Below are 12,719 nucleotides of genomic sequence, written 5' to 3'. Positions count from 1 at the left end.
TTACAATTATGTCACTGTTTTTTTTCTTCACTCAGGGGAAAAAATAAAAACAAGAATGTATTTAATCCCATGTTACATACAATTTCTTTTGCTAGCTTTGTCTTACAGAAGCTTTGTCCCTAATGTCTCCTTGCTGAAACATCTGCTGAAGCACATGTACACATAGTTAAAGTGCATTGTTTTGAAACTCATTAGTGAAGTCTACCAGCAGTTATACCCATGTTCTGTGCTTGGTTTCTTCTGATATTTAGCAAATAGTATACTGTATGAGAAGTTATCCTAGTAGTCAAGTGCATATATACAGAAATCTTGTGGTTCTAACAGAAAACTGCTGATTTTTAGCTTGATAATTGTGGACACTACTGCAAAAATCAAATAACTAAGCTGATTTGGAGAGCATTTTATGTATTTATTATTTTCTCTATTATTGATTCTAATGCTGTGATAGAGAAATTACCCCATGTAGCTTATATGTTCCTTGTAAATTGTTAATTTTAAGATAGCTTTCTATTGCCTATCAAAAAATTACTTTCTGAGTCGCTTAAGTGAAATGCTGGAGTGTGAAAGAGGGGATATGAAGTGAAATTTCTTCTTTAATCTGACTAAAACATCCTGCAAATTAAAAGATTCTGTTCAGATATATAGTTAGTACTTCAATGTAATGTTGGCCCTACTGAAGGTTGTAAGAGCTCTGTCAAACTTCAGAGAGGCTTAGATGTCTTATATTAGTTTGAAATGAAATATAATATTGATGGGTAATTAAGAAAAGCTCCTCTGTAATATAGAATTGAGTTTGTGGTCTTTTGCTGTGAGATGCTTTTCTCAGTGAGGTTTTTGCATGTGAAATGGTGTCTGACATGAAAGGGAGTAGTTTTTAATGTAAAGCTCTATACATGCCCAATCCTGTTGCTTGTAAACTTCCTTTTCTTCTGATTGTGCTCTATGTCTACATTACGTATAGTCCCAGCTATCACCTGTAACACACAGAAGTATTTAAATCCAAGTCAAATGGTGTAGTTAATATTTCACTTTACTGCAGTAGAAATGATATTTCTTTTGTTCACCTCCACAGGCTCACACAAAGTTACCATTTTCTAGTAGAGCAGGTTTTATCATTCATCTTTCCTGTTTCTGTTGCATCTAAAGATGCTTTATATTTTTCCTTCCACTTGTTCAGGTTATTGGCCTGCACAAGCACAAAAGGTGTCTGTTGTAGCTATGGAGGCTGGATAATGTCATACACTCTTCTTGGAGAGGTTTATGGACATGTCTGAGTGAGACTGCTCACGGTGAATGTGCAGCTTTCACTCTGAGAACTAAAACATAAGCAGATGAAAAGCAGGGGCTAGGCAGCTACTCTTACTTTATTTCTGCCCATGAGAAAGTGACAGTGTAGAAGAGGCAGGTTTATTTAAGGTTATACAAAGAACATGGCAGAATTGTGAATCTGACCCAAATGTTCAGAGACCTAATTCAGTGTTTGAACCAGAGGCCATAATTGCTCTCTTCACTTGTTTTGCTGAACTCTGAATTATACTGACTTTTCATTCATCCTGTTTTTATTAAGCTACATTTTCAGACTGAGTTGCACTCGCCTGGGCCAGTGGGCCATCGGGTATGTGACTGGTGATGGGAACATACTGCAGACCATACCTCACAATAAGCCTCTGTTTCAAGCTTTGATCGACGGCAGCCGGGAAGGATTGTAAGTACAAATTCTTAACAGCCACCATGGCTGTGAAATCCTGATTTCCTTGTTCCCTTAATGCTTATATGGGTAGTTAAATATATTTAAAACAGAGAAACTGCATATGGTGGTTAGCATTATTTCAGAGTTTAAGGACCATTCGTTTAATTCATTTAAAACCAACTTGTTTCTAGCTAATTCCATTAACCAGAGTTACTGAAAGTTAACCAAAGTCATATCTCATAGCAAATAAATTCCATGAGAAAATAAAATGAGACAGTTGTTGCATTGATCCCTCCTTCCCCCCACAGCCCCCCAAGAGTCCCAAATGCACTTAGGCTTATTGAACAGTTGCTACTTCCAGTTACTCATGTGTCTAACTGTGGACAATGATTTGAAAGCTATGTAATTGCTTTTTTATATATTGTGCAGCCAGAACATTTTCCACATTCTAATAGTTTACTGAAAAGATTTATAATTATTAGAGAATGTAAGTTTATAGGGAGAAGTAGTACATTTTTGCTAGGTTGGCTGAAGTAACAGACAAATATTTGGTGTCAGAATCTTTTCACTGGGATACATGTTTTGGTATACCCAATATAAATATATATAATGTGAAAGAAAGAGAAAAGGCAATTGATCAATCCTTAGAAACAAAAAGACTGATAAATCTTTTCCAGTCTTGTAATTTTTCTCAGTCCTACACAATCTAGTATTTTTTTTCAGGTGTGTTGATTTCATACCTGTAATAAAAACACACTTATATTGGTAGTGTTTCTCTCTGACAAAAACTGAGCAAACAAAAACTGAAGCTGAGAATATTTTATGCAGAGTGATGTTTTTGTACCTTATAACTTTTTCATTAGATCACATAAAAATACATGACCTTTAAGAAACTGTTCCCAAGTTACAGGTAACATAAACCTGAATATAGAACAACATAGGGTTACTGTAATATCATTTAACCTGTTGATAATTTCCCACATGATTGAAATGCTCCCATTGGTTCTTGCCTAACATCCAGTCTGCATTAGAAGTTCTCAGTGTGGATTCTTGTCATATTATACACAGATATGCACAGATATAATATTGTGACATATTATATATATATCAAAATACAGATACACACAAATGTGCTGCCTTCTTTTCTTCAGCTTTAGTTGAAATAGTCTAAATAGAGTCCTGAGCATGATGCTCTCAGTGGGGAAATCACTAGGAAGTGTGTGCTCACTGTGAAACAAAGATGTGAAATAACTCTCTTTTGAGTTTCCCCTAGAAGGTTATCTGCTAATCAAAGCTCAGATGCATTCTGGTGGTAGCTATGCAAGTGATGCCAAAATCTGTCCTCTGCTTTTATAAATACGCTTGAGCATGTGTCAGAATGAATATGTAGCAATTTAGTTGCACTTAAAAGATAAAATAGATGGCTGAGGAAAGATGATTTATTTTAGTTAATGTCTACTGTCACTTATTCTGCCCCCTTGAAATTTTGTAAGTATGATTTAGCTAATAAAGCTGAAGAAATGCACATATTTATAACAGTCTTCTTGTGATGCAGCTATCTGTTCCCAGATGGACGAAGTTATAACCCTGATTTGACAGGATTATGTGAGCCCACACCACACGATCACATAAAAGTCACGCAGGTATGTTGGCAGAGTTTTGAGTTACTTTGTAGTCTTCACTTCTCTTAGTATCTCACCTATCAGTATTAATAAGCTTTTATTAAAATGTGAGCAATAGGTTCATAAGACTGAAAATATAGTGTTGATAGGAGGGCTTAGGTGAAGAACAGGGTAATAAACTGTAGAGTGGATGGTGATGCAGACAGCACATCTTGGAATGTTTTGTTTATTGTGAGCCTTTTCCCAGTGGGAAGTGTTTCATACAGCTATTAAAGTTTTTTTCTGATATTTATGTAACAAATTCATATAGTTTGTTTTTTCCTTGCTAATAACAAAGGGGTATACAGAAACAAAATGAGGACCAAGTAATAGTTTTGAAGGCTGGATAGGAATGGTACAGTTGGTTGGCGAGTCCAGGAGGAAAGGGTCATACATCACAGAAATATCAGTTCCAGGATATCCAGTTCTCTCCTTTCTTCTTTGTCTATGGTGCAAATCAAAAGAGAGATCATGGAAAACAGCAGAAGTGATTAAATGTTTAGACAGAGCCACTTTGCAGAGAATTGCAGAGAAAATTCGAATATGTAGTTGTGTTTATAGTCTCATTAAATAATGATGTGATTAATTGTGCAAATGTTTGATAGTCAAGTAGTAGGAAGTAGCCACCCCAAGAGAAATGCTTGATTAAAAATAGTGCTGAAATTAACACTAGAAGGCTAAGGGATACAGTGCAGAACACTTTTCATTTTTCCTGATGAAAACATCTGGAAGATTATGTGCAAAGAAAGACACCAGACTAGATACAAGCCATGCTGCTCCAGCTGGTCTTCTGTTTCTTCCAATCAGTCTGGCTGACCTGCTGAATCTTGTGTACTTCTGGGTACTCTATGTGCATTCCACCTCCAGAAGTATTTTAGAAAAGAAGTATTCTTTACTATCTATGGTATTATCAGAAATACCTGTTTTGTAAGTAAAAGAATTCTTAAAAAGAATTACCTGAAGAAAACCTGAACACTTCCACTTCTCTGACTTCCATCTTTTCCCTCCTGTCTTAAGATAATAATGAAAGAGTAATGGAGACTTATCAGGTATTTGTGTTGCTCAGAGCAATGCTGCAGCCCATATCTTCACTTATTCTCAAAGAAAGGAGAAGCAGCACATGGTCAGTGGCTACCTCGCTCCTCACAAGCCAATAATATTTTATTTTGGATCCATTGAATGAGTCAAGTTATTTCTGCACATGTAGTTATGAGGACATTATTAGCTAGCTTTGATGGTAATTCAACAAAGTCTGAATTATGGGAGTCTGCCTTAAATAATATGCAACTGAAGAGGTTTAAAGTTGTCACTAGACCTGCTTAAACTATGGAAAGATGGTATGAAAGTGGCTGCAGGGCTAGATTGCTGCAGATGGATTCTTTGCGAGAGCTCCACCATAAGCATCTTTACTAGACTGACTACAGCTGCAGATGCAAGCTCTCACTTGTTTTCTCTTTTTCTTAGACTCATGTCCCCTCACTTTACATAGCAGTAGCTGGTTATTTTCCCATGATCTGGATTGTACTTACTTTAGGATTTCAAAATTTGTTTTTTCAAGGCTAAAAAAGCTTATTTCAATACAAATGCATTTAACTGTTAGTTCCACAACAATAACTAATTCTAGAAAACTGTTCTGGACTTGAGTTTTGTCTATTATTTATTCCATCTAATGGTGGTGTTCTGCCTTCCTGTCAGTCTTGTAAGGATGCAAAGTACTGAATAATCTGTGCATGACTGTCGCCAAGTTATCCTGCAGGGTGTTGCCATACTTCCTTTACAAGGATTGTGTACTTTAGCTTACAACATCCTTGCTGTAGGTAAAAAGCACTTTTGCTTGTCAGTCTTCAATCCAATAATCTTCTTATTTCAAAACTCACACCTAGAAATGAAAATCCCAGTTTTGTTCCCATTCATCACTTCATTTTTTACTTAGAATCATATGTTCATTTTCTTTCTTTTAGCTGCAACCGAAGAAAAGCAGGGCATGTGCCTTGCAGAGCAGTTATGTATGACAATTCTGTATAAAATCAAATAGGCACAGATATTTTTAACACTTTTTGGCATGAATTGTAGTATATCACAGGTTGGAAGAAGCAAAAATGTAAGTAAAAAATTCAGTAACCTTAGTGTGGCTTTTAGATCAGTAGCAAGAGTTTCCTTAATTAATAAATAAAGCAGATTGGAAAACAGGGTATTTGGAGAAGTATATTCTTTGTGAACAATTCATTGGAAAGAAATAATTGCTTGATTTCTTTTTGTTACAGGAGCAATATGAATTGTACTGTGAAATGGGTTCCACTTTTCAGCTGTGTAAAATCTGTGCAGAGAATGACAAAGATGTGAAGATAGAGCCTTGTGGACACCTTATGTGCACTTCTTGTCTTACAGCATGGCAGGTACTGTCATAGTTCAGTTGGTGGGGAAGAGGATGGATTTCTCTGTTACGTTCCTGTTTACAATGTGGGCATATGTTTATTTTTCCAGGTGCAAGGATGTATATAGTAAAAATTACAAACTTCCTCATTTTTCAAACCAGGAATCTGTGAAAAATAAAGCTCCAGGAGTCTTTGTAGTCTGGACCTGTAGTCTTGCCAAGACCATTTGTTGACTGCTGCTGAGTGGAAGCTATTTCCTGAGTGCAGTACCTACTCAGACAGTAGCTGGGCATTTGGTGCCAATTCAGTCACACAGAGGTCACTTGATGATGTATTTAAATGGCACAAAGAGGACATGTAGCTGCTGGGAATGGATAAGTGACTAGACAGCATTTTATAAGGAGAGGGGACATCTTTGGTGAGAGTAGTAGAGGTGTCATGTATTGATCTGTGGAAAATTAAGCTTTCAGGATGCCTGTGTTTCACATTAGTAACATGCAAAGCACTGGAACACCTAGATGGCTTTAGATGGTTGTTGGACTAAGATTGAATGGATGGGAAACTCCCTTCTCTCAAAGTCATTTATGGAACATCCAAAAAAACCCAGAGACTTCCTGGTGATGCAGGTTGGTGTGTTTTGTCCATCTTGTTCTTGGGTGTTCCAGTCTGTGGGAAAAGGGAGAATGGGTACCTTTAATTCAGGGCAGCTGACCTAAAAAGTAGTGTCTGAAGTCCTCTTTACAGTTGTGCATCATCCCTGCCCCTTCTTTCATATCTTTATTTTATGGGGAGAAGTAAGGTTCATCCAGTTCTCTTTGTTCCACATTTAATAATCAGTCAATGCTTATAAATGTAGTGAGAGGAATAAAAAGAATCCTTGAGTCTAGTGCATTTTGGACCTATTTTTAAATGAGTTCACCTCCATCAGTGTGTTTTCACTCTTACATTAGTGGCATGTCTTCAATTACTATAATTTTCCTTTTCTAATTAGGACATTTTCTACCTAATTAAGAAAGCCTCAGTGGCAAACCAACATGATATATCAGAAGTATCATTTGAGTTTTTCTTCCATTAGCAATAAAAGTTTTTTGAAAAAGAAGTACTCTCGGTTTCCAATTTTGTGTTCTTTGTGAAATTTGAGTTTGATGTTCCAAACACAAATCTTTCAAATTTGCCATAGATCAGAAATTCTGAGGAAATTCCATTTGAGGCATACCCACAAAAGTATATTTATTTCACTACTAAGTAGCTGCTGGGCTGGAACAATATTTCTCATTTCAGGAGTACCCTTTCTCTATTCTTTCAAGTTTCATTCTGAATGTCAGACATAGAGGTCTGACCACATAAATCATTGACTTAAAAAATTCTAAGGTCTGTAGTTTTGTTAGCTTTGTTTGCTTGTTCATTTGTTTTTTGGCTCAGCTGACAGGGCTAAGCAGAAGGACTGAAATCTTTGTACTTCTACTTTGTACTTGTACAACTACTGATTGTTGGGTGTCTTGTGGTGTGGTAAGAGCCCATTGCACTCTTGGACCAGTGATGTGCTCTGATTCTGGAGACTGGAGAAGCTGAGATCCCCAGTACTTGGTTATGGGATAGGGATTCAGGAAGAGAATGACAAAGCATTTTAGGCTCAGAAAACTGACGTGTTTGGATGCACCAGGTTTCATCAGAACATAGCTACCAGCTGTAATTGGTCAGGTACATTTCAGACTTCATTACAAATTTAACTTTTGTATAATTAGTGAGGCAATGAAGAAATATTATAGTATAACAGCATCAGCTGTTGTGAGCTTCTGGTGGGTTGTTTAATTGGCAGCATAATGGCTCGTTAGCCATGCCTCAAGAGATCCAATACAGATGTTTTCACTAAGCAGAAAAAATTCGAGTAAGCAACATCAGATCTGCGTAGAATACTAAGGATGATTGAGTTGTTCACCTCTATGGGGCTCAGTCTCTCAAATAAGACTTGGTTTACTTATTTCCTTTTTGTATAATGCAACAGGAGTAAAATGTCATTTTATACCACAGAAATCTGCTGTCTGAAAAGTACATGTTTTCTAAAAGCATATGTATAGGCTGTATTGTAAGGCTTTGAATAACCTTTTTGAGGGCATGGGCAAGTGTGAGTCAGATATATATTCATACTATTGAATACAAGTCTGCTGATGTTTTTAGTTACTAAGACATTTTAAAGAAAGGATGGAAACTGCTAGTGCAGAACACAGGTACAAGAAAGCCTTGAAAAGTAAAAGCTCTGTTGCCTCATTGATAATTTTGGGGTTTTTTTTAAGAAAATGAAACTGTAAGGAGTTGTATAGAGTGAGGGAGGACTTCGGCTCACTTGACCACAGCTACTTTAGCAGGACCATATAATCTAAAGATGTTTTTTGCAGTAGTGAAGTTGACTAATTAGTTGTACTCACAGTGCTGAAAGTAGAGTAGATGTGTCTTTCCATACAAAATGAAAATCCAGTACTGATCCTGCGAGTGATGTCAGAAGACATCATTTATGCTCATCTGGCCTTGTGATACAGCTTATCCAAAAACTGTAAAATCATCTGTCAGTTTAGTAAGACTGGCAAGTGTCAAGATAAAAATAAAGCTAGAAAGAAAGTTAAAGTTGTTTTTGCATCTGAGAAATCAAAAACCTGTGCTTGCTTGGTTATATTTCAGTATCAGTAGGAGGTTTAGAATTAATTTTGGTGTTCATATCCTTTTAGCTGTCTGTCTACCTGACTGTAAATACAACACAACATGATTTCTGATTTCTCTTTGAATTATCCTAAACTCTCAAAGCTTCATGGTTCTGGGTGTGGATTTGTCTGTGGTTTTATTTATTTGGTGGTGGGCTTTTGGTTTTATTTTTAGTAATTAGTAGCTGTTGTGCTTCTTGATAGAAATATTTCTATAAGTGCTTGAAAAGACTTCTCTGATTTTTGTTCATTAGTAGTCTGAATCTAAAGGCTTTTTGTTTATTTCTGATGAGAAAAAATACATTTCTGAAATAAGTAAAAGGAATAGAATATGGATGCTTGAAAATCAGTGAACACATATGACTTAAAAATTAAAATTCAAGTAGTTCTCATTTCTGATAATATGTGAATATAATTCATTGTCTTATATAATTTATTGAAAATGTAGTTCAGTCCTGATTTTTTATGTAAATATGAAGAAAGCTGCTTGTAGCCTTAGGTGTTCTGAATGTTGGTAATGCTGTAGCTGTGATGGGCTGAATATGTTTTTACAAGAAGAGCTGCATGCCATTAAACTTGCTTCCACTTTCTAATGTCAAATGAAAAAGAAATATTTTCTGGTTAATATAAAAGGTGTATAACAAAATGCATTATCTCTGTCTACACACCTCACCTTCTTTCTCTTGAAGAAATAGCAAAATTGTAAGCCTGAAAGGAATCCTGTTGCTTCCTGACCTGTAATATTAAGACTGTTTTACTGCTTTGAAGAGATAATAGTTACATTTTGATTAGTTGTTTTTAAGTGAAGTTTAATCTTTTAAAGAGAGACAGCTTTAAACGTGCAGTCATTTTAAGATTTACTGTAGTTAAATATTTGTTAATCTGTTTCCTGTTTATTCCAGTCCTTCTTTACAAGCTTTTAGAGACTGATTGAGGATGTTTCTGTGTGTAAGGTATAAGTCCTACTTTTAAATTATTGCTAGCTTTGTTTCTTTTTTTTAAAATTTATCTACTTTTTTATCTTGCTGTAGGAATCAGATGGCCAAGGCTGCCCTTTCTGCCGCTGTGAAATCAAAGGAACAGAACCAATCATTGTGGATCCCTTTGATCCCAGGGATGAGAACTCCAGGTGCTGCAGTATTATGGATAGCTTTAGTATGCCCATGTTGGACTTGGATGATGATGATGATCGAGAAGAGTCTCTAATGATGAATCGTTTGGCTTCAGTCCGAAAGGTAACTTTCCCAACACTGCACAACTGCTAAACCCAGACATTTGTAAACAAAGCTGCCTGTAACTTTAAACAATGAGGGGTTGCACTTCATGCTTTAGCTCACAGCATCTCACTGAACAGCTGTTGGATTGAAAAAAACAAAATGTGTCAATACAAATGCGTTAAAACTGAAGTTGAACTGGAGGAAAAGAATATTCCATATTCTCAGCTGAGGTGATGTGAACTGAGATAACTTAGTTTATAAAGGGTGAAGTATAAGTATGCACCAGCTGAAACTCTTACCCAAATTATGCTGTATGGACAATTCCCTGAGCTTTTATTTGTAAAGAAGAAAAAAATTCCGATATGTGTGTACACATGCATAGAATGTTTTAGGATTAAAATTGAGTTTCTAAACAGTTTTCAATATTATTACTTCATAAAAGTGACTTGATGCCTAATTCATACTGCACACAATTAACTACAAGTTATGTTTATGTGAGTTGTCTATAATTTTTTTTCTGTAATTTTTAGAATTAGGTTCTCTAAGTGGGAAAAGCATTTTTGAGATTATCCATAGTGCTTTGTGTTTTGGGATGTGTTTTGTGATGTTTTTTGTCCTGAAAATGCTCTATGTTAAATTCAGAGATCTTTGTTGCAGGAGATTTTATTACTGAGAAATAAGCACTGTCATTGCCAAAAGTTAATTTTATGGTGATAGTTTTTTACTACTGTATTTTGCTCTGGAATAGATATTGTCAAAGGGCATGCAACACTGATTTTGACAGAGCATTTACTAGATTTTACCTTATACTAAGGTCATCCAGATTGAATTGTTGCCTTGGAATTAATTTTGTAACATCTTACTTTGCCATTTCCTTATCATTGCATTTGTTAGGAAAAAAAAAAAACATTTTTCACCCTCATATCTGAGAGTATCTGTCAGTTAATATACATGCTGCTGATATCCTTCCTAACCTCTTAAGGCTTATGAATCATTCTTGTGTTGTGTACGTAATACAACATGCTCTACCCTTGGGAACAGTTTATCCTTCTTGCCTGGACTTAAATTGCAGTCTGCAGCATGACCTCTGTGAGATAGCCTTGAATTGATGGGCTTTTATAACGCTATCACTTCCATGATAAGGCAAAAATGCATTATGCCTCTATCAAAAGAAGGAACAGTAGGTTTTACTATAAGAAGTCTTCTTTTAGGTATCCACCAAGTGCTTGAGTGCTTTGGTGCCTTGCTATTTTTATTTCATTGATTTCATTGTTCGGTGAAAGAAGTCTTCACTCTGCCAGCCTCTTGAAATCTATTTGAAATTGTTGAATTATTGGGTCATTTGGTGATTTTTAGCCACTGTTTTCTTAAACTTCTTAAACTTATTACCATTGGTTGTGCAATGATGGTCTTAGCCATGTCATCTGTATGTAATATGGAATTGTTTCTTATTTTTATAAATATTATTTTTGTTAGCAATGTCTTCATCAGACTTGCCTATTTCTTTAACCATTATTTGTTTTTCCTGCTAAGCAGTGTATCTTTGGAGCCTGCTAAAAGAAACTATATTTTTCTCTATGACATTATGTAGAACTTTATTCTGTGAAATTTTCTTTTCTTTGTCATTAATGTTGTTCATTTGAACAGGGTGCTGCATAATGACTGTGTTGTAGTAAAGTAATTTGTTGAAATGATGGAAGTTAGGTGGCAAAGACAGTAATTTAGCTCTTGCAGCCAACCTGCTGGTACTGTTGTAATTTTGTCATCTCAGTGAACAAATTTTTCAATTCTTACTTTCTTGCGTGGACTGTGGTAAGCTTTCTCAACATAAATCTGTTAATCATTGAAAATCAAATGGGCTGTATTTGTGTCAAGTCACCTGGCTGACCATTCTATGAAAAAATCTGGCTAGTAGTGAGCTGGGCTGTGAAACCCTTTAGAAGAGGAGAATTTCAGGGACATGAAGTTCTGATGAAAGTGACTGTAGGGCTTCATGATGTGTTGTGGAAATACTCAATTTGATATCAGAAAAATATCAGTTCTGCAGTTTATCACTCTAATGTGTGAACTGTACTCAGAAACACTCAGAAGTGCCTGTATTAAGTCTCTGAAAGACTTGAAATTACTTAAAGGAAAAGAATAATCATGAAGCTCCTTTGTCATTCTTTAAAGGAATTAGTAAGTGGATACGCACTAAGAAAAATGAATAATTCTTGCTAGGTGTTGTGTATGAGTCAGCAGTAGCAGCAGGTCAGCTCTGTCAGAGGCTTTGGAGAAATCCACTGCAGTTAGGCTGTTTATCTGCCTCATCAATCAGCTTTTTTTTTTTTATTACTATTATTTCCAAATTGTCTTCAGATATTTCTTAATGAAAGAAAGAGGAAGAGTGGTGCCAAAACCCTCTGTTAATTGTTTCCTCACCAAGAAATTTCCAGCTCTGTGGTATCAGATTAGCAAATGCAGTTATTTTCCAAAATGTTCCTCTTCTCAGCTTTTATTCTAGCAAAGCAAACATTATGAAATGCATTCTAAAAAAAAAAGATTACAGGCTCAGGTAAATATTGAAAATAGCTTTTTTTTTTTTTATTTTTCGAGACAGCATTTCAGTCTCTTGTGGAGTATTTTAATTATTCTATAATGTTTAATATTTAATTTTCCTAATGAATGAAGAGTTCTCTGTCACTTTTCCTTGGTACAAGACATAATTTGATACACTTCTTTTAAAAAGAAAGAAAATAAGGAAAATGGATAGTGCAGGAGTTCTTGCTAAGAGCAAGTAATTTTAAATTCCTAAGTGCCTAAAGTAATTATTATGCAAATAATATCCCATGAAAACATAGACGGCTCTGCCAGTATAGGAGTCTGAGGTTTTCAGTACCTTAAAGTGAATTAACACAGTCTATAAATACTTTTGTCTAAAAGTAGATGCAGTTACCCCATCTGGGGTGTTACTGTCATGTCTGAAATTATTTTCCTAGATATCTGAATGTACAATACCCTGATTGATTGGTTCACCCTGTACTTTAAAATAATGATAGCAAATTGTCAAGGCTCAAAGACAGTTTGCCATGACTAGGCTT

The 12,719-nt window shown here is 35.6% G+C and overlaps 1 protein-coding gene across 3 annotated transcripts in view; it reads left to right on the top strand.

Annotated features, from left to right (window-relative positions):
- CBLB (Cbl proto-oncogene B) overlaps nt 1–12,719 on the top strand; it is a 126,640-nt gene that overhangs the window by 82,295 nt on the left and 31,626 nt on the right. For all 3 annotated transcript variants that reach the window (XM_086883214.1, XM_086883213.1, XM_086883215.1), the window contains 4 exons: nt 1,568–1,705; nt 3,246–3,333; nt 5,616–5,747; nt 9,454–9,657. In XM_086883214.1, the coding sequence (XP_086739340.1) occupies nt 1,568–1,705; nt 3,246–3,333; nt 5,616–5,747; nt 9,454–9,657 (562 nt within the window). The remainder of the gene's footprint in view (nt 1–1,567; nt 1,706–3,245; nt 3,334–5,615; nt 5,748–9,453; nt 9,658–12,719) is intronic.

This window comes from Cyanistes caeruleus, chromosome 3, assembly GCF_971803275.1.
Source record: "Cyanistes caeruleus chromosome 3, bCyaCae1.hap1.1, whole genome shotgun sequence".
In the NCBI taxonomy this organism is placed as follows: Eukaryota; Metazoa; Chordata; class Aves; order Passeriformes; family Paridae; genus Cyanistes; species Cyanistes caeruleus.
Note: the sequence above shows the minus strand (reverse complement) of the source record. Positions and strands in the feature narration are given on the sequence as shown.